Source organism: Fomitiporia mediterranea (assembly GCF_000271605.1).
Source record: "Fomitiporia mediterranea MF3/22 unplaced genomic scaffold FOMMEscaffold_5, whole genome shotgun sequence".
Lineage (NCBI taxonomy): Eukaryota > Fungi > Basidiomycota > Agaricomycetes > Hymenochaetales > Hymenochaetaceae > Fomitiporia > Fomitiporia mediterranea.
This window is the reverse complement of record NW_006760390.1, coordinates 369,427-396,890: the sequence shown is the minus strand read 5'-3', so window position 1 is coordinate 396,890 and position 27,464 is coordinate 369,427. Positions and strand designations below refer to the sequence as shown.

At 47.3% G+C, this 27,464-nt stretch overlaps 17 protein-coding genes across 17 annotated transcripts; 10 read left to right on the top strand and 7 right to left on the bottom strand.

Moving 5' to 3' along the window:
• Positions 1-348: 348 nt before the first annotated feature.
• Positions 349-2,027, bottom strand: FOMMEDRAFT_154608 (uncharacterized protein; the record flags this gene model as incomplete). Its single annotated transcript, XM_007265072.1, has 4 exons — positions 349-572; positions 630-700; positions 1,244-1,392; positions 2,004-2,027. The coding sequence occupies 4 exons, from the start codon at positions 2,025-2,027 to the stop codon at positions 349-351; spliced, it is 468 nt and encodes a 155-aa protein (XP_007265134.1).
• A 59-nt stretch (positions 2,028-2,086) lies between these two features.
• On the top strand, positions 2,087-3,058 carry FOMMEDRAFT_82981 (uncharacterized protein; the record flags this gene model as incomplete). Its single annotated transcript, XM_007265071.1, has 5 exons — positions 2,087-2,119; positions 2,184-2,243; positions 2,306-2,359; positions 2,420-2,602; positions 2,951-3,058. The coding sequence occupies 5 exons, from the start codon at positions 2,087-2,089 to the stop codon at positions 3,056-3,058; spliced, it is 438 nt and encodes a 145-aa protein (XP_007265133.1).
• Positions 3,059-3,132: 74 nt separating this feature from the next.
• Positions 3,133-3,425, bottom strand: FOMMEDRAFT_154606 (uncharacterized protein; the record flags this gene model as incomplete). Its single annotated transcript, XM_007265070.1, has 2 exons — positions 3,133-3,351; positions 3,420-3,425. 2 exons carry the CDS (start codon positions 3,423-3,425, stop codon positions 3,133-3,135), a joined length of 225 nt encoding a protein of 74 aa, XP_007265132.1.
• An 89-nt stretch (positions 3,426-3,514) lies between these two features.
• Positions 3,515-5,561, top strand: FOMMEDRAFT_139784 (Nucleotidyltransferase; the record flags this gene model as incomplete). The annotated part of the gene is made up of 6 exons (XM_007265069.1): positions 3,515-3,678; positions 3,742-3,912; positions 3,964-4,354; positions 4,410-4,635; positions 4,686-4,819; positions 4,872-5,561. The coding sequence occupies 6 exons, from the start codon at positions 3,515-3,517 to the stop codon at positions 5,388-5,390; spliced, it is 1,605 nt and encodes a 534-aa protein (XP_007265131.1). The 3' UTR covers positions 5,391-5,561.
• Positions 5,562-5,704: 143 nt separating this feature from the next.
• FOMMEDRAFT_132993 (40S ribosomal protein S9) lies at positions 5,705-6,485 on the bottom strand (the record flags this gene model as incomplete). Its single annotated transcript, XM_007265068.1, has 4 exons — positions 5,705-5,882; positions 5,940-6,311; positions 6,404-6,427; positions 6,478-6,485. The coding sequence occupies 4 exons, from the start codon at positions 6,483-6,485 to the stop codon at positions 5,705-5,707; spliced, it is 582 nt and encodes a 193-aa protein (XP_007265130.1).
• Positions 6,486-6,675: 190 nt separating this feature from the next.
• Positions 6,676-7,276, top strand: FOMMEDRAFT_132992 (uncharacterized protein; the record flags this gene model as incomplete). The annotated part of the gene is made up of 3 exons (XM_007265067.1): positions 6,676-6,736; positions 6,790-7,098; positions 7,161-7,276. 3 exons carry the CDS (start codon positions 6,676-6,678, stop codon positions 7,274-7,276), a joined length of 486 nt encoding a protein of 161 aa, XP_007265129.1.
• Positions 7,277-7,476: 200 nt separating this feature from the next.
• On the bottom strand, positions 7,477-8,790 carry FOMMEDRAFT_83603 (uncharacterized protein; the record flags this gene model as incomplete). The annotated part of the gene is made up of 6 exons (XM_007265066.1): positions 7,477-7,642; positions 7,696-8,200; positions 8,264-8,288; positions 8,348-8,369; positions 8,442-8,476; positions 8,569-8,790. 6 exons carry the CDS (start codon positions 8,788-8,790, stop codon positions 7,477-7,479), a joined length of 975 nt encoding a protein of 324 aa, XP_007265128.1.
• Positions 8,791-10,157: 1,367 nt separating this feature from the next.
• Positions 10,158-11,104, top strand: FOMMEDRAFT_139782 (uncharacterized protein). The gene is made up of 4 exons (XM_007265065.1): positions 10,158-10,349; positions 10,411-10,583; positions 10,644-10,786; positions 10,848-11,104. The coding sequence occupies exons 1-4, from the start codon at positions 10,187-10,189 to the stop codon at positions 10,915-10,917; spliced, it is 549 nt and encodes a 182-aa protein (XP_007265127.1). The 5' UTR covers positions 10,158-10,186; the 3' UTR covers positions 10,918-11,104.
• Positions 11,105-11,305: 201 nt separating this feature from the next.
• On the bottom strand, positions 11,306-11,609 carry FOMMEDRAFT_154600 (uncharacterized protein; the record flags this gene model as incomplete). The annotated part of the gene is made up of 2 exons (XM_007265064.1): positions 11,306-11,437; positions 11,466-11,609. 2 exons carry the CDS (start codon positions 11,607-11,609, stop codon positions 11,306-11,308), a joined length of 276 nt encoding a protein of 91 aa, XP_007265126.1.
• Positions 11,610-12,086: 477 nt separating this feature from the next.
• On the top strand, positions 12,087-12,606 carry FOMMEDRAFT_139781 (uncharacterized protein). The gene has a single exon (XM_007265063.1). The coding sequence runs from the start codon at positions 12,330-12,332 to the stop codon at positions 12,531-12,533; it is 204 nt and encodes a 67-aa protein (XP_007265125.1). The 5' UTR covers positions 12,087-12,329; the 3' UTR covers positions 12,534-12,606.
• Positions 12,607-12,624: 18 nt separating this feature from the next.
• Positions 12,625-13,382, top strand: FOMMEDRAFT_154599 (uncharacterized protein; the record flags this gene model as incomplete). The annotated part of the gene is made up of 4 exons (XM_007265062.1): positions 12,625-12,790; positions 12,848-13,020; positions 13,082-13,230; positions 13,283-13,382. The coding sequence occupies 4 exons, from the start codon at positions 12,625-12,627 to the stop codon at positions 13,380-13,382; spliced, it is 588 nt and encodes a 195-aa protein (XP_007265124.1).
• A 2,534-nt stretch (positions 13,383-15,916) lies between these two features.
• FOMMEDRAFT_27486 (uncharacterized protein) lies at positions 15,917-16,648 on the top strand (the record flags this gene model as incomplete). Its single annotated transcript, XM_007265061.1, has 4 exons — positions 15,917-16,073; positions 16,129-16,298; positions 16,361-16,512; positions 16,567-16,648. 4 exons carry the CDS (start codon positions 15,917-15,919, stop codon positions 16,646-16,648), a joined length of 561 nt encoding a protein of 186 aa, XP_007265123.1.
• A 355-nt stretch (positions 16,649-17,003) lies between these two features.
• FOMMEDRAFT_105605 (ribosomal protein L2) lies at positions 17,004-18,627 on the bottom strand (the record flags this gene model as incomplete). Its single annotated transcript, XM_007265060.1, has 3 exons — positions 17,004-17,301; positions 17,365-17,603; positions 17,654-18,627. 2 exons carry the CDS (start codon positions 18,625-18,627, stop codon positions 17,426-17,428), a joined length of 1,152 nt encoding a protein of 383 aa, XP_007265122.1. The 3' UTR covers positions 17,004-17,301; positions 17,365-17,425.
• Positions 18,628-18,740: 113 nt separating this feature from the next.
• FOMMEDRAFT_132987 (DNA helicase) lies at positions 18,741-20,501 on the top strand (the record flags this gene model as incomplete). Its single annotated transcript, XM_007265059.1, has 7 exons — positions 18,741-18,743; positions 18,802-19,060; positions 19,121-19,314; positions 19,369-19,569; positions 19,625-19,843; positions 19,892-20,130; positions 20,195-20,501. 7 exons carry the CDS (start codon positions 18,741-18,743, stop codon positions 20,499-20,501), a joined length of 1,422 nt encoding a protein of 473 aa, XP_007265121.1.
• Positions 20,502-21,247: 746 nt separating this feature from the next.
• On the top strand, positions 21,248-22,123 carry FOMMEDRAFT_139779 (uncharacterized protein). The gene is made up of 4 exons (XM_007265058.1): positions 21,248-21,770; positions 21,837-21,923; positions 21,981-22,043; positions 22,099-22,123. The coding sequence occupies exons 1-3, from the start codon at positions 21,644-21,646 to the stop codon at positions 21,998-22,000; spliced, it is 234 nt and encodes a 77-aa protein (XP_007265120.1). The 5' UTR covers positions 21,248-21,643; the 3' UTR covers positions 22,001-22,043; positions 22,099-22,123.
• Positions 22,124-23,187: 1,064 nt separating this feature from the next.
• Positions 23,188-25,165, bottom strand: FOMMEDRAFT_154594 (cytochrome P450 monooxygenase pc-bph; the record flags this gene model as incomplete). Its single annotated transcript, XM_007265057.1, has 6 exons — positions 23,188-23,259; positions 23,317-23,416; positions 23,476-23,874; positions 23,935-24,391; positions 24,445-24,834; positions 24,949-25,165. 6 exons carry the CDS (start codon positions 25,163-25,165, stop codon positions 23,188-23,190), a joined length of 1,635 nt encoding a protein of 544 aa, XP_007265119.1.
• A 1,259-nt stretch (positions 25,166-26,424) lies between these two features.
• FOMMEDRAFT_43901 (uncharacterized protein) lies at positions 26,425-27,402 on the top strand (the record flags this gene model as incomplete). The annotated part of the gene is made up of 1 exon (XM_007265056.2): positions 26,425-27,402. A coding segment is annotated over one exon (978 nt), but the record flags the coding sequence as incomplete, so codon positions are not given.
• Positions 27,403-27,464: the final 62 nt, after the last annotated feature.

Sequence of the window (27,464 nt, the reverse complement as noted above, 5' to 3'; positions counted from 1 at the left end):
GGGAAGATCAAATATTGGAAATTTCGGGCCTTTTATCATTTATGTGAACCTCGAATGTACTCAGTTCCTGGTATAATGTACTTTTTCCCGAGCGACCTTCTTCGGTAGCAGCGGACTACAATGACGGAGCCAAAGTGTCGTGCAATAATACCCGTTCCGTTGGATGATATCAGTACCTTTTTTGATCCTTTTGTCCCCTGATACACTCATGCAAATCACCAACATTTTATTTATTTATGCATTTCCCTACCTGCGACTGACAGCTCTTTACATCTTTACATCTAGGACACCTCCCTCTCAGTTGCTTTGAGTTTACCGCCACGAGGGCATTAGTACACTTGTTCTGCCCTATGGAGGGGGAGGGGGCACTCCCACATGGATCGCCAATGGAACATCAGGCATGCAACATCGCATCAGTCCAGGGATGAAAGGTCTGATTTCGTGAATATTCTTAGAACGCTGTTGATTGTAAAAGACTTTGAGAAAAGTCGCTACAGAGTTCATTTCCGTCCCGAAAGTCACGCCATACGTGAGGGTTTCTTCCGAGCCCGAGCGCCTTGGGAATCCGGAGTCTATCGATTCGGGAATGTGTACGTACGGCTACCACCGGTAAGTCGCTTTCCGAGCACTTGCTACCCATCGGTTGCGAAACGCCTGTGGTGGTTGGGTAAAGAGAAGTGCCATGCGAGCTCTCGAAGAGCTAACTGATCAGCGAGTAGTTCAGGTTGGGTAACCGACGTGCCTTACTCCTGAATTTGCACACTCTGGAACAAGTTACTGAGTTATAAGTATTTCCACTTCATTCTATCCCTTCATTTACGGCTACAAGAAGCAAGGGATGCCTAACAAGGAGCAGAACACTTGTATCCCTCGATCGCATATAAGCTCGGAGTTGTACGAATGCTACCACAACCTTTTCATAAACCACAATAGGAACCTTCGGCTTTCGGATAATGTTGATACCATACTATTCAAGTTGGCACTTCTATGTCATCAGATATGGACCACACTACTGTTGATTAGCATTCAAGAGAGTATATGCAGCACAAGAAAACAGCAGGAACTTTAAGCCTATCAGTAGTTCTGGCGATGACGATAAAATTTTGAGGATACCCAACGTTTGAGCAAACCCAAACTGTTCCAAAGAACTACCTAGATCGCCAAGACCTAGACCACCGATACTTAAGTAGACTCTCAAGACTAACTAATTGTGTGTCAAGATGTCGGAACAGATTGTACTTACAGAGTGGCAAGCAGTATGATGACTCCAGCGAGGACCAGTTCGAGTCCAGGGACTACTTCAGCGAGAGCAATATCAATTTCCGAGATGATGGCCGAGGTATCCGTGATATTGTTCGCGTTATTATATAGCCCAAACTCTTCAACAATTTCCTAAAGTTATGGGGTAATCGTCAAAATAATTAATGCACGTAGACAGGACGTCTGACTGTGAACCTGTATGATCTCAACAAAATGCAAAGAGTAGGACGTGGAAGAAATTTAAAAGCGGGTTCTATCGATCGATACGTTTCAGATGGCGAGCTTTCTAGTCAGTAGCTTCGAATTCAGTGTCTCTTGCAGCGGAAACGTAGCTTAAGAGTCGCGGTGGGATCATCAAAGGCAGTAGAAGGTCAGTTCCGGGTTGTGTTGAACAAGTCCCAGTTCCTCAGGTCCTCGGCCTAGTCGAAAATACCATGATAGTGACTACATAACCACTTGCAATGGACCTTTGACAAGACATGAACCTCAGCCAGTAATCTGCATAAGCCTTTTTGCGCTGCCGTAGGATCCATCGATAAAGCAGCATGCATCTACTTGACCCGACCTTTAGATACCTGTTCCTCATGTATCACATTCATATGCTTAAGATCACAAGAATGATGTGTAAGGGACAGAAGATAACGAGTTGCGAAAAATAAGATAAAATTGGCTAAATTCGTGAGAAGAAAAAGACTAATGTAGGTTACTATACAGTGTAATTACGTCATGATATTCCCACACACCATCACTGACTTTCTTGCAGACATCTTGAGCTGGTCAGGTAAACGCAGTGAGCAGCCTCTCATACTCATTGTGGAACTCCAGAATGTCTTATGACCTCATCTGGCTTTTAACTCGCGTTTGTATCTCATGTTTTTGCTGAGATACGATGAAGCTGAAGACAGGTTTTTTTTTTTCAACAGAAGAGCAGCTCATACATAGTAGACGCGGTTCCCGAAGGACCCATCTTCTCGAGGGAGCCTGTATGTCCCATATTAGTCTGCTGTACTTGAGCCACCTTATTCTGAAATCTATGTGCGCACAGGGTAACTTGTTGAATATTCACTCACACAAATATTCCATTATCGCGGACCCAAAGGTGAGAGAGCATGTAACGTTTCCAATCATTCTCAGTACTCAACGTGTTTCCGTCTCGAAGCCCCTTTCTATCGTGGATGGCCCATCTGGAGTTGAGGTTGTGACTCGAAAGCCATCTGCGTCGATACATTCCGTGAAATCTGCTCGTCATGTCACTAGGATTCGCGGTAGATCCGGCCCTCGACGGGCTGCTGGCATTGCCATCCAAAAGCCGAAGTCTGGCTACCGGTCTGACTTGAAGAAGGTGAGGACCTGTACAGGCTTCCTAAATTGAATATCTTTTTGTCTTTAGCATCTTGCTCGAACCATTTCACACCCTTCCGAAACGCATTCTCGTTAGAACCCGCTGGATCTGCCGCAAGGCAAATGAAAGTTGGGCGTGGACATGTTTGCAAGAACAAACCAACTCTGTTTGGGGTCGATCAAACTCCGGCAGAGATCGTGCCATGTCGCTATCGGGTTGCGTCCGATGCTCCTCGCGTCCGCCCGACTCTTTGGCGCTGACATTACTCTTGTTCATGCGCTTCTTCCGAGTTTTAATTCTGCGAATATTTTGTGCATGTTGAACTTGCGCTGACCATGTTATGTTTAGCCCGCTGCAGCTCGTATTAGTGCTATTCTGGCGTCTAAGAAGGAGAAGAAGCCGCTGCCCGAGAAGAAGCCAAGGGGGAAGAAGGCAAAAGCTGCTGCGTCTGAATGATTGATTAATCTTTGATGTCACTGTCTGTTTTTTGTTGTTCCTCTATGCAAGCTATTGTACTGTCTGCGTGTGATTCATGCATATGCTCGTTCAGATGCCGCTGCCAGTCCATCAGCAGATGCAGACTCCCCAGTAAATAGTAACCTTGGCTCTAGTTCAACAGCGCGTTGCACTTCTTTCTCTTTGCTCCAGCTGGTATCCATCGATGATATAGGCGCATCCTGGTCTTCACCATTTCTGCTTTGATCAGCCTGCGGCCTCTGCCTTTCGTGCCTTTGCTGGAAAGCAGGTGCCTTGTGTTGCATATCACTGTCAGCTCGCCTAAATGGTCAGCCCCATCATGTCATGTGATTTCGGACACGTCCATAAAACACGACTCTGACAGCAACCATGATGTCCACCACCCCCACATCTGACCCGCAAAGCCTGCTCTCACGTATAGCACCACTGGCAGAGATGCCGTCGCGGTCAGTGAAACGGAAAGTCGTAGAAGAGAATGGAGCGAGACCGGCGAAGAAGAGAGCTGTGGATGGAGGCAAACGTAAACAGGAAGGTTCACGATCTGCTCAATGGTTAGATGACACCAAACCTTTTGACGTAGACGCCTCACGTGAAGAACGGTGAGCTATTCGTTCTGGTCTCACTTGTACTCTTGATGAGACATCCCCATTAAAATTTGATAGTCTTCATGATGAGCTGGTACAGTTCATTGGTTACATTGCTCCAAGCAAGCAAGAACGTGAAGCCCGAAGCATGTTGGTTGCAAGGATAGAGGATCTACTGAAATCACGCTGGCCTGATGCACAAGTGACTGTATTCGGGAGTAATGCCACTGGTCTCGAGTTGACTGGAGGGTGCGTGTGTCTGTTGTCTTCCTCTCGACCATTCTAAGTGCTATTCTTTAGTGATATTGATCTCGTCGTGGCCTTCGACGAAGCTCACGAGTTCTTTTATCCGCAAAACAAGAAAAGACGTCTAGGTGCTATAGGCCGTCTCTTGCAAAGGTCTGGCATGACGACGTCGGTCACCAGGATTTTTGGTGCAAGAGTGCCGATCGTCAAGTTCGTAACAACTGAAGACCTTGGTGAAATCAGCTTCGACATTAGTATCCGCAACGAGGACGACAGCGGTCCTCGAGCAATACCTCTGATTAAACAATTTTTGATTGACATGCCGCCTTTGCGAACACTCATACTCGCTGTCAAGGCTTTCTTGTCTCTTCTTGACTTGAATGACGCATCACATTCTACATTAAGTAGCTATGCCATCACTTTGATGTGTATCAGTTTGTTACAGGCATGCCTCTTTCCTTGGACCCTGTGCGCCGTTGACTGATTGACTACTCACATAGCGCAACCCGGCTCGAAGGCCGCAGAAGGAAATAGATGACCCTTTCAACGAGAAGTTTCTTGGTTCGCTCTTAATGGATTTCTTTCGTCATTACGGGCACGACTTCTCCTACGCAACTCATTACATCTCTGTAAGTGACAGGGGTATATTCACGAAGAAGTCGAAGAATTGGGAGGCGAAACCGGGAAATCCAGCTGCGCTCGCTGTACAGTGTATTCTTAATCCTGGTAAGAGACCATCAGACAATTCCTGAGCTAACTTAATACGCAATTGCCAGAAAAAAATATCACTTGTGGATGTGGCAAACTTCCTGTGATCGTTAAAGCGTTCAAAGAGGCGTACCACAGTCTGCAGAGTACATCTCTCTACAATGCTTCTCTTCTCAGCTATATTTACGACATTTCACCCGAGGTAAATCTATACGCCAGACTGCTGTTGCGTTTCTTACGATATTATTCGTTAGGACGATGAGAGGCGACGGATGCTTAACGAGGCTGTAGATTCTGGCTCATTTGCCCGTTCGGTTGCATTGTGCAACGTCGGAGTTGGCACCGGTCCCGTAAGTGGAGGTGTACCACTTTCAACTCGGAACGGTGCTCGCCGCGGCAAGATCAATCCCCAAAATGGATCTCGTCCATCGTTACGGTTAGGCCCTGGTCCTTTGCGGGGATCCCGTGCCGACCATGGGCAAAGAAATACCAATCGCAATTGGACTGGGATGCCTCAGAATGTCCAGCAATTGCCCGTACCGCGCTGGCAAGATAGTCAAAATCAGCAGAGATCGAATCTACAAGTCCCGAGCGGAGAGTTTAGTTTCCAGGTCCAACCAGACGTCTTTCTGCAGAGCGTTATGAATCATGGTATGTTTCAGGGCCATGGAGCAATGTATACGGGTCATTTCCAGCAACAGAACCTTCATTCGAGCCAGCAATTGCCCAACATGGAATACTTTCCCAATTCCTATAATAATTCTTTTACCTGAGTCATGTCAGCAGCCGAGTTCGCACCCGTGGAGTTGAGGCAGTGAATGATCTCGTAGTGTACGATAATAACGACAGTTCTTTCTATGGACAGGATTATTTAGACTAGTAGTATTAATACCCGCCTTATCATCTCGCTTATGTACCTTAGGCAATTCACACACAATTTTCCTTCAATTCAATCCATTTTGTTGCCTTACTTACTTTTCGAACAACTTCTGAGGAATATGATTTTGCAAGGCATGGGAGCATACACGTCTTTGACGACCATAAACATGAGAGGTAGGCGAAACCAATGTAAGACAGAGAAGTGCATTTATTCCTCTTCCTCTTCGTCGCCACCTTCCTCCTTCTTTGCGGCAGCAGCAGCGCGCTTGCGCTTGACACGACCCGGGCGACCTCCACCGTAGGGCGAGGTGAGTGCAAAGTCGATATGCTTTTGAGAGTCGAGTCGGACGACGAATGAAGGGACGTTAACAATTTGCTTGCCGACACTGTAAATAAAGTATCAGACCCGCTTGCAGTTACAAACAAGCAAGCGGAATACAAACCGGATGTGACGTTGTCTAATAAGAACACGTGCATGATGAATCGACTTGGCGAGACCAAGCTTGAAGACCTGAGTCTGCAGTCTACGCTCCAAGAAGTCCTCAATCTTCAACGCAAGCACGTAATCAAGTCGCATGCGCGTCTCGTCGAGCACACCAATACGGACGAGGCGACGAATGAGAGCATTGCCCTCGAACAGTCGCTTCGGGTCCTTTGCATCGAGCTTGAGAAGCTCACGCGCAGCACGACGAATTTTGGAGAGAACGAGCGAAATACGCCAGATCTCGCGCTTGTTGCGAAGACCGTACTCCCCGGCGAGCTTCAGCTCGGCATCGAGACGGGCCGACTCAAATGGACGACGGGGGACCTTATAACTGTAGTATGATTATGGGGCACATATGCGCGGCAGTCAGCTCAGCGCGTCCCTCCACATAACAGTGGATCTTGAAGAATAGAATATGCTCACGTCTTGCTGTGGTTCCTCGGCGCCCTATCAGACAGTTAGCTCGAGTACATATATCGAGAACTTATGTGGCATACCTGGGCATTTTGTTTCTTGAGGATGTTGTCGACGACGAACGACGTGCTACAGAAAACCCGCAGCGTGTAGTTGAAAGCGTGAGAAAAATGAACAACTGTACAGCACTTGGATCACGTGCAGTGGATTTCAGTCATCGCGAGCTTCAAGTCCCAAGTCCATATTCAAGACCGCACCGCCGACCCTCGACATTTCTCAAGATGCCGCACTCCTACGGTTACAGGGCGCGCACGCGCCATATGTTCACGCGTGGCTTCAAAGGTGAGACATAGGGTTGGATTTTATCCGTGTATTTTTGCTTAATTTTCTACTAGAACATGGCCCGATTAAGCTGTCCACGTTCCTCGTCAACTACCGTGTCGGTGACATCGTCGACATCAAGGCAAACGCAGCCCAGCAGAAGGGCATGCCACACAAATTCTACCATGGACGTACCGGTATCGTGTACAATGTAACACCGCACGCGGTCGGTGTTATCGTCAACAAAGTCGTTGGAAACCGTTACATCGAAAAGCGTGTAAATATCCGTGTCGAACATGTTCGTCACTCGAAGTGTCGACAGGAGTTCCTTGAACGTGTGAAGCGCAATGAGCGACTTCGTGCTGAGGCGAAGGCAAAGGGCGGTATGTGATATAAACTTTAATTATTATTGCTTTGCCGCATTGTCTGAATTATGATAATATAGAATCCGCTCCGTTCTTGCGTCGCATCCAGCCTGCTCCACGGGAATCACGCATCGTCTCAACAAAAGACAATGCCCCACAGACGATTGTCCCAGTACCGTATGAGACGACTATTTGATCGTGCTTCATCTCTTATGGTCACGTGGTCTGGTGGACTGTAGAAGTGAAGTAATGCATAAAAACAAAAATGGTGGTATACATATATGCTCTCCCATGCCTGTTCATTATACATATGCATTGCTTCAAGCATCTCACGCTATCAGATCAATTGTATTCCTTCAGCTGTGATTACGAAAAGTTAAGAGAATTAACCCAGAGTTAACCACCGAATCTTTCCTTGGCCATCTGCTTAAACATGTCCATGGTGGCTTTATCCTTCGCTCGCAGTGCTTCTTGTCTTTCTTTAACGGCCGATTCTTTTTCTTCGTGCATCGAGGAACGTTTTTCTTTAAAACGCCTCCGAGCAGCGTCTCTTTGTGCAATCCTAGAGAGAAAATGAAATGAATGTTAAGTCTACCTAATAAGAAAAAAGCCAACCTTGCTTGAAAGCTATCTCCGCCGCCCATTAATGTGCTTTCGTCGTAATCACCAAATGCATCATCTTTTGCATCTCGGGTGGCCCTGTCTGCCTCCCTTCGAGCCTTTTTCTTTTCGAGCATCCCTTCTCTTCCGCGCTCTTTGGGGCCTACGAGATCCTCTATTCGTTCCTTATCTTCCTCCCTTGCTCGTTTGCGCTCATACGAACGCTCAGCTGCACGAGATTCTTCCTGTGCTTCGCGAAGTAAAATACGGTCACTCGCAGAGGGAAGTGTCGGGCCCAAGACCCTGCTTCGTCCAGAGTGAGTCCCTAGTTGTGGAGCAGGGGCAGCAACTGAGTCACTAGTGTCCAGGTCCGTGCTATGAGTTGCAGTCTCAACTGCGTGACGTGTCTCATCTAAAGCAGCTCGCTCTGCCTTTGAGCTCTTTGATGCAAATGGCCATCGATAGGCTGTCTGACTAGCTGCCGGTTGTATTAAGGCGTTTTCATGAGAATAATAAGATTCTGTCGAGTGGTGAACTGTTAGCAGGACGACGGAATACGGAAGAGAAACATGGAATCCCTCACTCGGTAACTTTCCGCGGTTCCATGCCTATAGACAAATACTGTGAACTCGAGCACACTTGGGGAGGATATCTAGTTTGTATGAACCTTGACAAATTTGCGAAAGTAACTTTTGTTAAGATACCATAACAAGTCAGCAACTCGCCGCTCGGGGTGTACTTTCAGGGCATGACAAACGTACCTGCGCGCCTTCTCTCCCGAAAGCTCGTCGAAGAACTGTCAAGAACGAAGTGTTGTGAGCAGAGAACCAGATGGGAGAATGGAGAGGCGGGATGCAGCGGGAAACGTGGAGTGGTGCGGAAGCTCACTATGTCCTTCTCTTCCTTCAACCAGGACCTGAACTCGGCGTTTTTGAGGTAATAATCTGAGTCCTGCAGCGGCTCCGCCCCGTAAGGTAGAGGTCTTGTGTCTCTGTCCTTATATTTCTCCTTGTTGCCACGACGTATTCGTCGGTCTCTGTCATCTTCCGGAGACAACCACGTCCTGTTATGCGTAGGGGATTGCGAGCGGGAACGATGGCGGGAGGCCATTATTACTTATGTTTCTTGCGGTAGAAGTCAAATGGTAGCGTAACGCCGCACGCGTCCTAAATGCGGAGACGCGTCACGCGGCGGAGTCTGAACCTAAAACTTGACAAACCTTGGAGCTACCCTCGTTTCTTCCTGTCCCAGGCACTCTTTGCGTCTCGACTGAATACTCGTTGCACGGTGCTCATGACCACTTACTGCATGTCGGACGCCTCGTTGCACTCTGTGGGCTCTTCTTGACCCGTTGGCCATATGCATGGCGTGCTTCGTCGCACTGCTTTCTGTTCCGTCTCTGGCTCTCTGTGCGAAAAAAAAAAGATACGCAGACTGGGTTCTAGGATAAACATCCACCAGAACGCCTCTGATGAACACGAACCGTACATTCCATCCCGCGCCCGTGCCTCCCAGTTCGATGATAGAAGTTCCTCCGCCATCACTTCTTTCTTTAATATTTCCTCAAACGCTCTGAATATTGCCGCAAGCCAATTGGGGTCGTCGCTTGCTCCGATTCGTTGCCCGAGTTGTTTTCAATGCAGGTCATATCACAATTGATATCATAGGTGACGGATCGCGTCAAAACTCTTGAAGATTGTGCAAGGTTCTGCCTGAGAATCTCTGCCCGCGAGTAATCACTTTGTCTAGCCTCGTGCCGTCCTGCCGAAGCAGGAAGTCAACAATGCGCTTGGCCTCGATTTAATAGGCCTTTCAAATACTGGAGCCTTTATCCAACAAATCAATTGTGTGCGACTTTTGTCCTCAATTTGTCTGTGAAAGGCAAGATAGTGAAACAGTCCTCGTTCTGGGTCTTTGATTTCGGGTCAAATGACTTCTAATCGGAACTCTGACCTCAGCTAGTAAAAACATCTAAGCCGCACAAAAGTTCTTTTTCTTCTGGTCATTCCTACGTCTCATATGAAATTTCTGTCTTCTGTGGTGCAACAAGAATTTGCACAACCAACACAAACTGGTATGTGCTATATTGAACAATAAAGCTCACAGGGTTCTACAATAATGCCTGTGTTCGGGATAACCAAGCAAACCAGACAATACCTTCTTCTAGTTGATGACTATATGCTATGGACTTTGAGACCCGAGGGATTAATTAATGACCTAGTGCTTCTTGCTGCTTCTTGCCCCTTCCAAAGTCGGACGGAAGGCCACTTTTCTTCCGCGAAATTGTATTGCATGAAGCGGAGAAGCGCGGAGTCAAACATACGCGTTTTTTTGCTCGTCTAGCGCCTTATCTTCCGTCACATGTTGGTGTTGTGTTTGGATACCTGAGGCTTGGAAAGTCTATAAAAGCACACTTGTTTGAGGTGGAACGAACAGCAGACGAACTCCGATTTGTCTACTAGCCTCTCAGCCAAACGACTCAGAGTTACTCTCGAACTCAAACATAATGCTGTTCTCTCGCGTTGTTTCTTACCTTGCGTTTTTCTTGACACTGGGAATCCTCGCGACCGCCAAGCCGGTTGAGCTCGAGAATCGTGCTAGCGTCTCATTAGCTGAAGAGGTTGTTTCAGCGCTCAAGTCTAAGACCGACTCGATCGTCCCGCAGATTAGTAGGTTTTATATTTGCACTTCCCGTGCCCGGTTGTCTGAACACCATTCTTCCCTTTACAGAGAGTGCTGCGTCGAGCAAGCCGGTGTCCGCTTCTGCTATCACTCCGCTCCTTAACGAACTTATTACCGCCTTCAACGAAGCGCATAGCTCCCTCGGCCAGGTTTCCCTTCTCAAAGAAAAGAAGCGCCAGAATGCGAATGATGTTGCCAACACCTTTGCAGGCGTAGTCACGGTAAAGGCCATTGTTTTTCTGTTGTCTTCTTGACTTCCGCACTGAATAATATTTTATCAGGACGTTGCTGGAGCAGTCAAGCTCATCCCCGTCGGACTGCCCGGCCTCCCTGGTCTCATCGTTTCTCTGGACGTCGCGCTTTCAGAACTCCTTGTCGGACTTGACGTGGCGGTAGTCGGCCTTGGTGTCCTCCTCGGCGGGTTGTATGATTTTTTTCCTTCACTATTGGGATGTATTCCACTGAGTAACAATGTGTTTAATCAGGCTGACGGGAGTTGCTGGTCTCCTGGGCGGACTCGGGCTCGGTCTTACCCTCGGCCTGCTCGGCCTTTGAGGGATTATGAGAGGGGAACATACTTAAGCAGTTGTCCATTGTCTGCCATTGTCTCTCCTTCAGTACAAGATTTTCCGCACTTACAGGTGACACCTCGTAGACCGGAAAGTTCACAATTTTTTAGTGTCTGTTGTATCTTCTAGTGGTTCAATCTATGTACAGTGTTCTGACTTATGTTGTGTTTCGGGCTTGTATGAAATGAATACGTTGTTTGTTTGTTTACTTCTAGCGCGCATGTTTGATATTCTAATTGAGCGTCGATCATCCAAGAAGCGTAGAAGATCGCCTAATAGAAAAGGGGCAGGAGGTTCATGGACCGTAAATTGTAAATTGAGGCTCTTAGACATTTCTCCAACCTTGTAACGGACCAAGCGGTCCGGTTGCCAAGTTACTTTCCTTGGTTGGAGTTGACATTTGCCTCCGTTTTCGGATTGTGAAGAGCTGAACCTTTGCGGCATGCTGATAAGTTCCTCAACCCCCCGGGCGCAAACTTCTCACGGCCTGCTGTGAAGTCACCTTGCTACATTCCGCATTTTTCCTCATCATACGTTCGCAACACGCCATTTCGGGGCAAATTGGTTATCTCCCTCGCAGAAGCGTCCTTGAGAACCAGGCGGTTGCAATGCGGTCGAGAATACGGCACGTCTTGCGATGCATATCAAACTCTTTCGAGTTCTTCCCAGTTTGCCCATTGAGTTCAGTCTGTTTTTAACTTCGATTCAATTCACTATGCTTATTTTTGGCCTTCCCTTCGAGGCGCTGAACACGCGCTATGGGAGAAGTAGTAGAGATCCCGTTCTAGATTCTGAGTCCGCTGTGAACAAAGCCCAGATGGCTCAGCTTGACGGGCCTCGCATATCGATTTGATTTTGCACTAGAGGTTCTCCGAGATCATCTTGAGAAGCAGGTACCTAAAGTTCAGGTCAAGTAGGTGCACGCTAGTATATCGATTGATTTCACGGCAGCGGCAGCGGCTTGTGCGGATTGCCGGCTGAGGTCCCACGTCTTGTCAAGGCTCCATTACAAATGGCCTTAGTCGTTGTTGTGGTATTTTCAACTAGGTCGGGGACCTGAGGAACTGGGAATTGTTCAACACAACCTGGAATTGACAGTTTACTGCCCCTGATGATCCCGCCGCAGCTCTTCGGCCACGTTTTTAGTTACAGGCAACACTGAAGTCACTGTCTAGAGAGCCGCCTTTCGAAACATATCAATCGACAGAACTCGCTTTCGTCCACATCTTTCTCTGAATAATTGAACGTAACCTTTGAGGACTTTACGGATTTAAGGAAAATGCTGTCGACATGATGGACATATCCCCGCTTGTATGCAGAACACACAGGGATTGTTGACGCCTTTAACGCCGCAAGTGTGCCACTGCGTACCCTGAGGGAGGAATACAAGTTCAGGATATGGTCTTTCTGTTACCGCTACAACTGCGTTGTGGCGTCCTGTGGCCATCCACGTTCACTCCTTTGGACGGTTCAAATTCTTTTCTGGCCTGGAGGCGAATTACTCGCTACCGAATGTTTCAAGACAGGGAAAACACATCTGCTTTTCTGAACATTCACATTTTGAACTCTATGTCGACCATGAAATTTGTCGTTCTTCCATAGCCCGCAGAATATGCTTATAAGAGGAGACTGCGGACGACACAAAAATTTCAAACAATCAAAACTCACCGGAAATCCACACTCGTTACTCGCCATGCTTTTCACTCGCGTCATTCCTTACTTTGCCCTGTTCCTGAGCTTTGGAACTCTCGCAATTGCCAAGCCAATAGCCGCGATTGAGAAACGTGGGGACATTTCCTCTGTCGAGAATGTCTTCACGATGCTCAAGTCCCAGACGGACTCCATTCTACCTCAATTCCGTAGGTCGCTCGTTGAATTTTCCTCTCCTGAAAAGCGCTCACAATTATTCTTTTCAGATTCTCTGGCTCTTGGTGGCAATACGACGGATACCTCCATGGGTTCTGTCGCCGACGAACTCACTGCAGCTCTCAATGAAGCCTACGGGTCCCTCGCTTCAATCGGATCGATTTCTAGTGACCCAGGCAACAGTACTGCTAGTATAGCTAACCTGTTTGCTGAGATTATACAGGTTCAGTGTCAAACGCCTTGTATAAGAGCATTGATCATCCTGACAATTACCATCACCTTAGGAAATCGTTGAAGAGTTTGGACTGCTTAACAGTGCGAACAACGTTACGGACATCTCGGTCATCATCGAGGAAGTTGATATTGCTCTCGCTGAAGTAGTCGCTGGGCTTGAACTAGTTCTCGCAGGAGTCATCACACTGCTTACCGCTCTGTAAGTATAATCTTCTTTGCCGCCTTAGTGTTCGACTCATGCGACTCGTTAGACTCGGTAGTCTAAGTACCGGTGGTCTGGATGTCGGCGGTTTAAGTGGTTCTTTGGAACAGCTTGGATTTACTCAAACGTTGGGTATCCTCAAAATTTAATCATCTTCGCTAGAACCGTCGATAGGCTCAAAGTTCTTGCCGTTTTCTTGTTCTACATATACCATCTTGAATGCTATTCGCCAGTAGTGTAGTCTGTGTCTGATGGCATAGAAGTGTCAGTTTGAATAGTACGTTGTCAACATTATCCGAAATTCCAAGGTTCCCATTGGCCTTTATGAAAAGTTCTTGGTAGCTTTAGCACAACTCTGAGCTTATGTGCGATCGAGGGGTACAAGTGTTCTGCTTCTTGTTAGACATTACTTTGCTTTTTGTAGCCGCTAATGAAGGAATGGAATGAAGGGGAAATACTTACAACTCAGCAGCTTGTTCCAGAAGGCACAAGTTCAGGAGTAAGGCACTTCGGTTACCTAACCTGAACTAATCAAGGACTCCCTGATCAGTTCTTTGAGAGCTCGGTCGGCACTTCTCTTTATCCAACTACCACAGGCGCTCTGCAACCGATGGGTAGCTCACACTCGGAAAGCGCCTTACTGATGGTAGCCGTACGTACATATTCCGAATCGATGGACTCTGGATTCCCAAAGCGCTCACACTCGGAAAAACACACGTGTATGGCACGATTCTTGGTGCAAAGGGAATTCTGTAACAATCTTTCTTGACTTGAAATCTTTCGCGGCCTACAGCGACCTAAGAATATCCACTAAATCAGAATACCTGTCATCAGTTCAGCATCCCTGAACTGATGCGATGTTGCATACCTGATGTTCCATGTACGATTCATGTAGGTGTCCCTCCATTAAAACGGAACAAGAGTACTAACGCCTCTTACGGCAAGAAGCTCAGGGCAATGTCGCATGTTATGAAAGCCCGTCAGATACGGAGAGGCAGGTGCCTTAGATGTAAGGAACTGTCAGTCGCGAGTGGAGAAAAGCATAAATAAAATGTCAGTGATTTGACAAGAGTGTATCAGAGAAAAAAAGGGCCAGAAACTACTGATATCATCTAACAGAACTCGTCATCTTACACGACACTTTGGCTCCGTCATTGTAGTCGCCGCTACCGAAGAAGGCCGCTCGGGAAAAACCTACCAGGAACTGAGCACGTTCGAAATTCACAGAAAAGGTCCGAATATTCCAACATTTGAACTTCTTTGTCGAAATTCCCATCGTTACCCTTTCAGCAGATTTCGTCCCCAATTAGTTTCCACCTCTGTCGTTGTGGTCCAGTCGAGAGTTAAATTAATTAACTACTCGGTCTCCGTTACATAAGTATGCATGGATCGACGCAAGTGCGGAGATTGAAAAGCTTATTAACCGATCTAGGACAGGCAATCTTCTCGGCTCACAACTTTCGCAACACCACGATCTGCTCAAAGCCAGCCCCACCAATTGGAAATGAAATTTCGCAAAAAAAATCCGAGTTTGCACGCATGTCCCCCTTGTGACAGAGTACTCCTGAAGTCGTTCGCAATCGTGCAGACTGCTTGCGAGGTCGAAACTGTGGAGCTGAATTGTTCCGCGGGAGTCTGAGGCGAGTAATTCTGAAGATTGCGCTTAAACACCGCGTAAAGGCGCTGAAAGCGTCAGTGTAGTCTCTTCTGCAACCAAAAAGTGATACTCTTTCTCTGTCTGCGATGATTTATTTAGGATCACCGCCAATCGGAAAAGGCATTCCAACTCCTTAATGTATCCTCCGACTGTTCGTGCCTATCATGATGGAAACAATCGCGGGGCTGGCTCACTCCGCATGGAAGGTCAGGTTTTCTGGCTATCTGTGCGTTTGAAAGAATCTGAACCGGACTCTGGGTCGTCGCAAATGTTCCGGTTCACACACGCGCTGCCGCGATGTGTTCTTGTTCAAGATACTTTGTATGAAGTCTCTGCAAATCTGGCTTCCGCGTGGCAGCGTCTTCTAGTGTATCTCTATAGTTCTTGCCAATCCCAAAGTCGCGGCCCAAACAATATGACTTGTCATGAACTATCTTGTTGGCTACCTGAGCAATCATCTATTAATGAATCAACAAAGACAGTAAACCGACTCTCCCCCAATCCATAGTTTTCCTACTATGACATCTTCATACTCCCCACAGGTCTCCCTACGCTCGTCATGGATTTCTCATGCCTGTCTCTTAAAAGCCGCTACAAAACCGAAAAACAAGGCGAGGAGATCGGCGTTCCCAAAAGGTGCGTCGCGGACTCAAGGACCTTTTGCAAGGACTATACTGCTCTTAGCCCTTACGTGGCGTTTGTTTAGAATTTGGGACAGATTTGCACATAACTTCTGTTCTCTTCTCTTCTGTTCCGTTTCCCGATGCAGGATGATCTTCTCATTCGGGCAACTTCCGATACCCTCCGCCGTTTGGATGTGGCTACTTGCAAAATTACTCATTCGTGTTTTTATCTTTCTTGACGCCATAATTCTACTATTTTCGACTGTCTGTCGTTCCTGTCGGTGCAAACAGAAGTCAACCGAAAGGCTATAAAAATGGGGCCGAAAAAACAGTAAAGGTCAACAGACGAACACCTGAGTGCTCTCTTGTCCCTACCCAGACTCTCAAGTGCTCTTTCATAACCATGCTGTTCTCTCGTGTTATCTCTTTCTTCGCTTTTGCGGCTACCCTTGGCGGTCTTGCTGTAGCCCACGCAGTCCCCGAGAAACGCGACACGGCGTCCGTCCAACAGGCGGTTGCGAACCTCAAGTCCACCACTGACTCAATCGTGCCGCAGATCGGTGCGTGATATTGGCATACTGTCGGGTTCTAACCGCTGATAGTAATGTTCTTTAGAGAGCCTGATCGCGAACAAGAATGCGACGGAGGCGACAGTTGTCCCCCTCATGAGCGAGCTCATTACCGCGATTAACAATGCGCGCAAAGATGTTCTGTCCTCGCCCCCTGCCCTTGCGAAGCGCCAGAGTACGTCTGCGATTGCTAATGATGTTACCGCCGTCATCACAGTACGTATCTGCGCTAAATATTTGAGTCTGGGATTTATTAACTTGGGAAATGCTCATCGCAGGCCGTCACGAAGCTAGTTACGGATCTGAACACAGTGTTTGCGGGTGTTCCTATCCTTGGAACTCTCCTCCCAGAGCTCGACGTCGCACTTACCACGCTTCTTACCAGTCTTGCTTCTGTCGTGGCCGGTGTTCTCTCTACTGTTGTAGGCCTGTGCGTACACTTTATAGTTGGAATGATGTAACTGTGCTGATTCAACCTTTCAAGCTTGGGAACTGTCACTGGCCTTCTCGGTGGACTCGGTCTCACAAACTTGGGAGGTCTCCTCGGCCTATTGGGACTTCTTTGAGGCAGTAGCCGATGAAGGGATTTGCTTGGTGTTCAAGCAGTGAAACCAATTCAAAGGAGCTTAATAAACACGGCAATAAGAGTTAGGATTGTTAAGGAATTTTCAGGAGTTAGCGTTCTCGTTTCTTTGGACTGTTACTGAGGATATATTTTGTTTCGTGCGGTCAGATTGGTTCTGTTATATGGCCTAGTAGTCTTGAATACAGGTGCTAGGCTATGTCGCATAAAAGGGAAGTGCTGATCATGTGAGATTTCCAATTTGAAAGAAACGAAGATCCCGCGTGTTTTTAAAGATATCATTATCAAACTCCTTTCTTGCTATCGTACCCTGATGTCCAAAATCCTCTCGGTCAGTTACGACCTCAAGCCCCCAGCAGGGACTCAGATACCCGACTCTCACCAGCCGTCGAAGTCGCATGAGTATTCAGCCACACGTGGCGGATCGCAGCAAGAATTTTACAAGTCACTACGTGATGTCACACTGCAGGCAAAGGCACAAATTGGTGCGGATTTAACTGCATGGAGAGATGCGGTGGGGGCATTGGAAAATGCAAAGGAACCTAAGAAAGGACAGAAGGAAGATGACGACGATGACGAAGGAGAGGTCGAAGAATAATCTGTGTCAGGTCAAAATGTTGAACCCCATTTTTACAAGTCAGTGGACTGTTTATTCGGACCCAGACATAAGGAAGGAGTGATTAATGTTGATTTATGCAGCGAACATTGTAATTATACGCGAATAGCTGGAACATATCCCAAATATTCAATCGCAGATCAACTATTGCCTCTTCTCCTTGCCCCGCGGACGTTCCTTGATCACCATCTTATTACTGCCCTTTGGACCTTTTGGACCAGGACGCCTGGTACGCTTGCCCTTTGTGAGCCATCCCCAAATTGAACGTGGATGCTTGTTCCCCTTGGACTTTCCACGACCTCCTCCATGTGGGTGATCAACCCTAGATAGCAATTCAGCTACATTTGAATTTACGCGAAGATGTATTCTCACCTGTTCATTGCGGTACCTCGAACATGAGGTCTTCTGCCGAGCCATCGCTTCCGACCTGCTTTTCCTAGTGAACGATATCTATGTAGTGGATTGCTGACTTTTCCAATCGTTGCGCAACAGCTTTGTAGCACTTTTCGTACTTCGCCGCTTTGTAGTTTAACTTGTGTGTACCTCCCGTCTTCTTCGTGGGTTACGACCGTCGCGCTTGTACCCGCCGAGCGAACCAATGTCATTCGGCGGTCGGGAAAGAGCGAGATACAGTGGATCGGGGTTCCTGGTGGAATGAGCTTGAGAGGAAGAACGTTTCCGGTACGGACAGTGGCAGCTCGGAGTAAGCCGATAGTGAGGGACTGAGTAGTCGTCTGTTTTGAAGTTGTGCCATCCTCCTGTATTGCAAATGACGCATTCAAGTTCCCGTCAAAGCCTGGTACAGTTCCTTTGGGGATACCGTTCCTGAAGCTTTGTACAACGTCCCCAGCTCTGAGACCTTCAGGCGCGAGAATGTAGCAGTAGCGCATGCCTCCATTGGCATTTGCATCCCTTCCACGTATGAGTGCGATATGTCCTGAACGTCCGGGGTCATATTCTATGCGAATAACATCTTGAGGGCCCCCGTCGGCGCGCATGAAATCGACTGTACGTAACCGTCGTTTGTGACCGCCTCCACGGTGTCGTATAGTGATACGACCTTGGTTATTCCGTCCACCCTTCTTCCTTAGCGGAATAGTAAGAGCTTTTATTGGTCGGCCTGCCCATAGATGATCGTTAAGTGGTCGCCGAAGATGTCGGATACCTGGAGTTACAGGTTTGTATGTTTTGAAGAGTGCGGAGGTACGAGCAAGGGCTTCGTTGATGTTACTAGGCTGTGTTTCTGCAGCATAATGGCGCTTTAGACCAGCAATGCGCGAGAGCGAGGTGCTCGACGCCGAGTGCGTCCTCAATAGCTGCACGCCTGCTCTCGCAGCTGAAAACATGGCAGGAACACAGAAAACACGCGTGACGCGATCATGCCCAAATTGGGTGTGACGCGTCGCGTGACCTCCGCTTTCTTTGAAACGCCTACTGCACAAGTTGACCTTTAACTATCATGGTGAGTCCTCATTTGAAGTTCAGTAAGGAGTTTAAAATCGTATTGAGAATGCTCATAGGCTACCCAAATTTCTACTGGAACCGCTGAGCTGCGGGACATCACCAAAATCGAGCGCATTGGCGCTCACTCACATATTCGTGGACTAGGTCTTGATGAAAGGTTAGAACCTCGGGCTAATTCACAAGGCATGGTTGGCCAGGGGAAGGCGAGAAAAGCAGCGGGAATGATTCTGAAGATGATCCAAGAAGGCCGTATAGCTGGTAGAGCTATACTTTTCGCTGGCCCACCTTCAACCGGGAAGACTGCTATTGCTATGGGTGTGTACTTCTTTTGCTTGCGACGCGACGCGTAATTTGTCATTTTAACGCGTAGAATAGGAATGGCGCAGGCCCTCGGATCTGATGTACCTTTCACGATGATTGCTGCTAGCGAAGTCTTCTCGCTTTCCATGTCCAAAACTGAAGCGTTGACGCAAGCCTTCCGAAGAAGTATTGGTGTACGAATCAAAGAGGAAACAGAGATTATTGAGGGAGAGGTTGTCGAAATACAAATTGACAGAAGCTTAACTGGGGTAGGTTTGTCGTTTTGTGTTAAGGTTTCAAAGTTCTGACACTGCATATGTCAGGCCACCAAAACTGGAAAGCTAACAATCAAAACAACCGACATGGAGACAATCTATGACCTCGGGACAAAAATGATCGATGCGTTATCAAAAGAAAAGGTTCTCGCTGGAGACGTGGTTTCGATCGACAAGGCATCTGGTCGAATATCGAAACTCGGTCGCTCGTTTGCTCGTTCGAGAGACTACGACGCCATGGGTGCTGATGTATGTGTCTTCACCGCGGCCCAATGTGTATTTAAACTCATGATGGCTGTATTAGACGAAATTTGTGCAATGTCCCGAGGGCGAGTTACAAAAACGCAAAGAGGTTATACACACGGTATCGTTACACGAAATTGACGTGATAAACAGCCGAACGCAGGGCTTCTTGGCTCTTTTCGCTGGAGACACTGGGGAGATCAAGCCTGAACTCCGGAATCAAATCAACACAAAGGTTGCAGAATGGAGGGAAGAAGGCAAAGCAGAGATTATACCTGGTGTAAGTGTTCTGTTTCTTGTTTGACTTCCAATATTGACGCGCCATTAGGTGCTATTCATCGACGAAGTCCACATGCTTGACGTTGAATGTTTCTCATTCTTAAACCGTGCGTTGGAAAACGAGCTCTCCCCGCTGTTCATCATGGCGTCAAACCGGGGGATGAGCCGTGTTCGTGGAACAAAAATCAAGAGTCCACATGGGTTACCAGTGGACCTGCTAGACCGTGTTCTAATCGTGAGCACGAAGCCTTACGCCGAAGAGGATATAGAGCAAATTATCAAAATTCGGTAAAATCGGTTCATATATTTCTTTGCATAGCAATTACTCACCTGTCCGTCCTTCTACTGGTAGATGTCAAGAGGAAGACGTAACCTTGACTGCAGACGCACTCAATGTCTTAACTTCCATGGGCAAGCAGACAACACTCCGATATGCTTTAAATCTTATCTCATGCGCACATGTTGTTGCCACCAAGCGTAAAGCAGAGCGAGTTGATGTTGAAGACTTGAGGCGAGCTTATACGTACTTTATGGACGAAAAGCGCAGCGTGCAGTGGATGGAAGAACAGCAAGGTCAACTTCTTTTCGAGGATATAGATGGGGGGAACCCAAAGACTGGTACTGGTCTGGGCGACGGGGGAGCCATGGAGGAGGATTAGAATGTACAAATGCAAATGTCCCGAAAGGTGTATTTGTGTAGCTTTGCCTTATCATCGAGAACGTCGTGGGTGAGATGCGACTCTCATTGATCGATACTCCCACGTTACTCAGCCTGTTTAACTTGTTTTCTGACACAGTTCTTGCACTGCATTAATATTGTCATTATTAACTGACGTCATTCCGTCTTGTTCTAGCCTAGATTTGTTTTCTTGGCGAACTTTGGGTATATTTTGAAACAAGTTGTAGTTCTCACTAATCGCCTGGTTCTGACGAATGAAAAGGCGCGGAATAGTGAGTCTATTCTCACATCTTCCGAAACTCACGTGTTAGCTGGGTCAGCACTCAACTGAACTTGATGATATCATGATCATACCCACGAACCGGTCGAGCATTTTTACTCAAGAGGAAACCTCGGCGACTTCTCTGAGATCACAATCGCTTGCTTTCCACATCTCTATGCTGTCTCTGTCAACTCTCCCTGCTACCTTGTTTTTAGACTGTGCAACTCCGTGAATCTACCGCCATTTATCCAACGATTCGGTGCATTCCGTCCCATGGAATTGGTTCTACCGCTGTTTGTAGAGACAGAGCATTGGTAACGTGGTACTATCCTTGTTTGACAGTGCTGCCGAGGTGCAACTCTTTTAACCAGGTACTGGCAAACCACTGGCGTTTTAGCTACTCATTTTCGGTGTACCTGCTCTGGAGGGGCCTCTTCACCGGTTGCACTAAGTCGTGTGATCCTCGCTTTTCGATTGTACTGTAGTATTCAGGATTGAATTACTGCGGAAAGAACGTCGGAGCGGAGCCGGTGCGAAAGAATCCCGTATTTACTCCGCGAGCTGTTTATGCATCTCTTTTCCGAACTATCCGCGCTTACAGATGATAAATTTAGACTATAATGACGCTGAAATTGCGGCTCCGCTAGCCTTGTGAGCATGCCGAAGTAGGTCTGAGTTGAATCGCTACCGCTACGGGGATCGGCACCGCTCGAGTTCGAACTGCATGACCTCCTAACAAGGCAAACCGAGGTCGTGGCGTTGCTACTCGTCTCTGTTCGGAATGCGTTGGCTGTTTTGCTTTGTTGCTGTGGTTTATCCACGTGTTATGAATTACATGGCACACGACGGACCGGAGGGGAATGTTGAATACTTCCTACTCCTATATGTATGGAGCAAAGCATCTGAAGCCTGCTAAGAGTCCCCGTACTCAATCCGAATTTCGACCATATCTTTCCGCTCTTTTTCCTGCCCTCTACCACCATAATCGTACGTCCTCTCAGCTGTTGTTCTCTAACATTGACGAGAAGGGATATGGCTGATGCTGGATAACAGGTTTCTATCGTAAACGGTCCTCAAGAGATGATCCGGAAATCCGTCAAGAAGAGTCTGAACGCCGTTATCTCTGGTACATTCAGACGAGTACGTCTTGATTCTTCCTATTCGTCTTTAGCGATATGCTTATGAGATAACCAACAGCGAGAGAACGTCAATTCTGACGAAGTGACGCTGTCTGGAAGCTCTTCCGAATGTAGTACTCTGGTACATCGCTTTATGCTCTACGGAAGCGTGTGCCCCGTTAACCTCTCGCTTATAGGTTGACTTCATCATCGATGAGCCCGCCGAAACACACGAACCAGAGTCCGATTCGACTGTGAGTGTTTGGCTCTGTCAGTTAACGTCGATATATAACTTACTCGTTTTTCAGAACGAACTGCTTGAAGATGATAATCAAGCATGGAACTCGCCAGGACCATGGTCTTTACCTACAGTCCCTCGGCTTCCTTTGAGCGCTCCTAGGATGACTCAGTGGTCAGATAGCCAGGTGAATGATCATTATTAAATGAGGTGTATGCATATTCTAACACTGCGATATCATCTAGATAAGTTTGCTCGACGAAGAGGAGTGCAGTTTCGTTATGCCTCGTAGTCGTACGCGACTATCGGGAGGCCGGAAGAAGACCTCATTCAACAAGAGATCTAAACCGTCGTCGAAAGCATTGGCCCCATGTCTACCGGTACGTCTGAGCGATGTGAGTTAATCGTGCCGATAAACTAACAGATAAATGTCTAGATTGATCTACTAGAACCGGAGGAACAATCTTGGATGTAGATGTCGGTGCTCGGACTCGACAGGAGTATCTCTATCTGAACAATCTATTTTGGGATTTGCGGAGATTAATTATTTAGTCATATTACTTAAAGCTTTAACAATGTAATTTGCACTTGAACAATTCTTGCACATCTAAAGATATATAAGAAAAGTGGCCCCTTTGTTTGAAAGTGCTCTACTACAATCTGGGAGATGATTGTGAATTCTTACTGCTGGATATTGATTGGCATCTCGTAGCCGGAAGTGTTCATAATGTTCACATAGCAAATGATATTTTGTACTCTGAAGGCTAATTATACCAAGGAAATTTGATTCGAACAGATTAGTTTACCTATACCGGATAAACAATCAGTCAGGAGAGAGCCTGCAGAGCTAAATTGATACTGTTGTATTGCGTAAAATTTATAGCAGCTAGATACTGTCTGTCTTAATCATTGTCGAGTACACAAGAAACACTACTAAGTTGGATAACTTCGATACATTTGTACATGCTATTCAATCCCGTAGGCAAGATTCTCAGATGACGAACTTAAGTACTATTCATGGAAATTAGCCTTTTGCAAACACCCAAAGTCAGACATCGCGACGCTTCATGCCCACACGACATGTAAGCGGCTTTCGTATGAAGCCCTCATGTGTCTCGAGCTGTTATCACAGTTTGAATGAAAACGCATTAGATTCGATTATAGTGGAGCACCTCACCGGCTTATCGGGCTCTTCGAGCACAAGTTCATACCGATAGAAGATGGACGCAATGAAGATATGCAGTTCTAGCAGGGCTAGATTGCGTCCAACGCACGCCCTATATCACACGTCAAGTCAGTCGGTCCATGAATACTATTCAGATTGCTGAATGCTAACCTTGGTCCGATTGAAAATGTATTGAGTGTCTTCGACATGGCAGAATGATCGCCTTCAAGCCACCTCTCCGGTCGGAATACGTCCACATCTTCACCCCAAACCTTAGGGTCGCGATGAATAGTATACGTTGGCACGCTGACAATAGTACCTTCCGGGAACCATTTCCCGCTTATAGTGAGACCGCCTTCCGGAACTATGCGTTGCAGTCCAAGAGCCGCTGTTGAATACACACGCTGGCCTTCGTTAAGCACCGCTTCGAGATAAGGCAAGTTCTTAATCTGAGCGTATGTAACAACGGGATCCTCCATGTCTTTACCAAGTGCATCGTCGAGTTCCGCTTGGAGCTTCGCTTGGACGCATGGGTTTGAAGCGATATGATACGTTATTCCACATGAAGTGCTGTGAACACACAAGAAATCGGTCAATTAACGTTTACTGTGCGTAGAATTAGATACCCACTTTGCAACAGTGTCTGATCCTGCGACGAGTTGGGTTATTCCATCCGTGGTAAGGTCCTCCCTACTTTGAGGGTTTCCGTTCTCGTCCTTGCTCTGCTGAAGCTTACTCAAAATATCTACTCGCTCAGTCGGGAATACCAAACGCTTCGCCACCGCTGCAACGGCGAATCCAATGAATTCATCCGAATGCTTGGCCATTTCCGCGTATTGCGGCAGAAGCGCTAAGAGGGGACGCAGGGGCTTCGGAAAAGCAGCCTGATGAGAGGCCAAAAAGGTTCGATCGTTTAATATCTGCACGGCGGGTACTTCTTTGACCTGGATAGCTGGTTTTTCTAAATCTTGTCCGTCTATCCCCGCCTGACCATATTGTGCTATTGCAGCTTTCAGGTCTACTGCGACTGGTGCAGCATCCTTTCCTTTGCGAATCATGCCAAATGGTGCGCCGAATGCCAAGTCACCTGTGCGGTGGGGCTAAGTAAGGTAACAGTCAAACGAAAAATAAAAAACACACCAATGATATCAAACGTCAGATAATTAAACCAGGGCATAATATTGAACCATACGCGCCCCTGACGTCCATTCCAGCCTTCGCCTTCTACGCCCGAAAGTCCTCTCTTGCCGCCGTCATATAGCTTGTCCCATTGCTCGAAAAGTTCGGTAAGATGGAGATGGATGTATGGCTCGAAGTCTATGACACTTTTCGGTGAGAAAATATGAGAGATGGCCTTGCGTTTCCATGCGTGAAACGCTCTGTCACGAGTACTGAAGATGCTCGGTCGAAGGCCCTTGAAGGCGTCATAATAGTCCGATTTCATCAAGCCTTTACCGTGGCCATAGATTGTCTGGAGCGCATCTGGGTCGCTGATTGAGACATGGTTGGGCGATAGCCTTACGAATGTACCTACATTGTAGATATTTTAGTACATATGAACGCGCGTGAATTGATATACGGAAGAAGCTTCATTGAGAAGCGAAGTTCTGCATAAAATCCCCACTGTGCAGGTATGATACTCACCGAATTTCTTGTGCAAGTCGTGGACCACTTGAGAAAGATGCCCACGAGTTGCATTCCATCCGAACCAGAGGCTAGTGAGACTGGCTAAAAAGGGTCCCCTCACCTCATTTCTTCGGATCCAATAGGGATCAATGAAGTAGGGAACCACTAGTAGAACGAGAACCGCGGCGGGAAGAAGACAGAAATACCAGGGACTGATATTTGAAATCATCTGCATGGTGTTTAAATCCATATTTCTTTCAAGTGTGACGAGAGGAGCTAAAGAGAGGTATCACGTATTTTGAGGAGAATTCCGTAGTACACATACTCCTTTTTATACAGCCGGCAAACGGAACAAAATTCCCAAGAGTAGAAGTTTAGAAGCGTCACCAGATTCAATGGTTCCTGCTCACACAGGTCTGCCGGACAGTAAAGAAGCGGTCTGAGTCAGCTCAGCCCAGTAAATCTTCAATATTGTTTCCAACGGCAGCAAGATATGGGCATAAGGGTGCGATTGCAACGGACACGACTCAGAAAATGACATGGCTAAACAAATAGCGCGAAGCAGTTTGAGTCTATGAGCAGATAGTAAGTAGATGCAAATGATCACGTGCTGGAGCGTTTTATCTCGGACATGACATTTCAAAGCTCTGATAGCACTGGAGCTTAAGCGGGCTTCGTCGGTCGTGTCAGTTATTTCAAGCCAATCCGCACTAGTTTTCGATCATGGTCTCCCACGATGAGCTGAGAGTTAGTCAGTAGCTTACCAGGGCATAACACAGCATTGCAGCGAAGCTTGATTTGTGGTCATACAAAGCTAACATTAGCGCCGTGTTTCGATGGACAATGAGCATGCAAGGGTCGGAAGCAGACTCGTGATCAAAAAACGGTTTGCTGGTGCATATTTATATGTATTTACATGTATGTACAGATATCAAACCCGATAAGGATGCGTTGATCATGGCCAAACATCAGCAAAATTTGCTTTCGCCTGCCTCTTACTCTCGTCCAACACCGTACTTGCCAACAATGAATGGATTCGGGGGTCTCTGACCCCACCCTCTCGCTTCATCCAACATCTTATAGACTATAGACGATACCCAACTTTCGCGATAGACATATAGACGCTTTATAGACTTATAGATTCGGAAGCTTTCGACTTGCGGCTTCGGCAATTTAGATAACAGTATGAACGACTTTAATCCATCTGGGTTTCTGTTTCCGTTAGCTCGCCTCTGTGAAACATCAACTGCGATCGTTGAAGATGCTATGGAAAAATTGGCGTTAATTTATTCAAAGGGCGACGATGCACAACTTTCATCTGGACGCCACAGCGATGGACGGGCTGAAGGGTCACTCGCTCACCTCGATGCAAGTCTCCGTTCCAGCATAAGGTGGAGGAACATCAAACAAGTGAAGGAAACTGTGGTCGATTCTGGTTATGCATCCGCAGAAGAGGACGAGCCCGATGATGACGGACGGGACGAACCACTCTCCGAGACCCTGCAAACAGTCCGGCATGATTCGTTTGAGCGGGAACTTACTATTCGCTGGTTGACGGGCTTCATCTCCCGTTCTTCGTCATGGATGCTCCCCAATGACCAGGAACTACTAGATGACGAACTGGAGGAAAGGGAGGTTTTAATAGAGAAAGCCGCCTCACTTCTCTCTTCTTGCGCCAACATCAACGAGGTCGACGACGAAGCTCTCTCGCGTAAATTCAAATTTCCTTTGGGTCCGGCCGACGCTGGAACTAACATATGTGTGGAACTGAATGACTTGCAGGCAACGGAGGATCATAGTTCCGTCGGGCTACAAAGTTGGCCAAGTTCGATTTGTTTCGCTCGGATGACGTCGGAGAATCCAGCGGGTTTTAACATTGTTTCAGGACGGACACGTCGTGTCCTCGAGCTTGGTGCGGGAACAGGCATGCTAAGCATCGTAACTGCAAAAATCTGTCGTGCATTGAGCGGGGGCAAGCCCTTTGGATTCCCACAAATCGTCGCGACGGACTACCACCCGGATGTACTTTTAAATCTTAAGAGGAACGTCGAGTCGAATTTCGCTTCCGACACGCACCTTCCGGTAGATGTTTACCCGTTCGACTGGCAACATCCATCCTGGGAACATCCCTTCGACGCGCCGTACGACCTTATTCTCGCCGCAGACGTGATATACGAACCAGAGCACGCAGGATGGATCAAGGACTGCGTATCACGTCTGCTCAAGAGGCCCTCTCCATCCTACCCTGAAGGAGGCGTCTTCTGGATGTTCATTGCCTTGCGCAATATCGGGCGACGCGAGGGGCTCGCTGCTAAGGTTTTTGACGTGTTCCCTACTCTCGATACGGAGTTGGTCAAGTCTTCCGACGAATTGTCCTTGAAAGCTGTGCAAGTCCGTGACTTGGAAAGGAGTGAGGGTATTGGAAGGAAAGACGAGTCGGGATACAGGCTTTTTAAGATTCGTTGGGCATAACTGGTTGCTTTCCTTATTTTTCTTGGATGATCTTACAGATAATACGTCGCAATAATTTCCAT

Coding starts and splice junctions, on each gene's coding strand:
- FOMMEDRAFT_139782 (XM_007265065.1), top strand. CDS start 10,187: ATGCTGTTCTCTCGCGTTGTTTCTTACCTTGCGTTTTTCTTGACACTG. Junction 10,584..10,643: donor CCTTTGCAGGCGTAGTCACG/GTAAAGGCCATT, acceptor ATATTTTATCAG/GACGTTGCTGGAGCAGTCAA. Junction 10,787..10,847: donor GGTGTCCTCCTCGGCGGGTT/GTATGATTTTTT, acceptor GTGTTTAATCAG/GCTGACGGGAGTTGCTGGTC.
- FOMMEDRAFT_139781 (XM_007265063.1), top strand. CDS start 12,330: ATGGTCTTTCTGTTACCGCTACAACTGCGTTGTGGCGTCCTGTGGCCA.
- FOMMEDRAFT_139779 (XM_007265058.1), top strand. CDS start 21,644: ATGTTGAATACTTCCTACTCCTATATGTATGGAGCAAAGCATCTGAAG. Junction 21,771..21,836: donor TGCCCTCTACCACCATAATC/GTACGTCCTCTC, acceptor GCTGGATAACAG/GTTTCTATCGTAAACGGTCC. Junction 21,924..21,980: donor TCTCTGGTACATTCAGACGA/GTACGTCTTGAT, acceptor GATAACCAACAG/CGAGAGAACGTCAATTCTGA.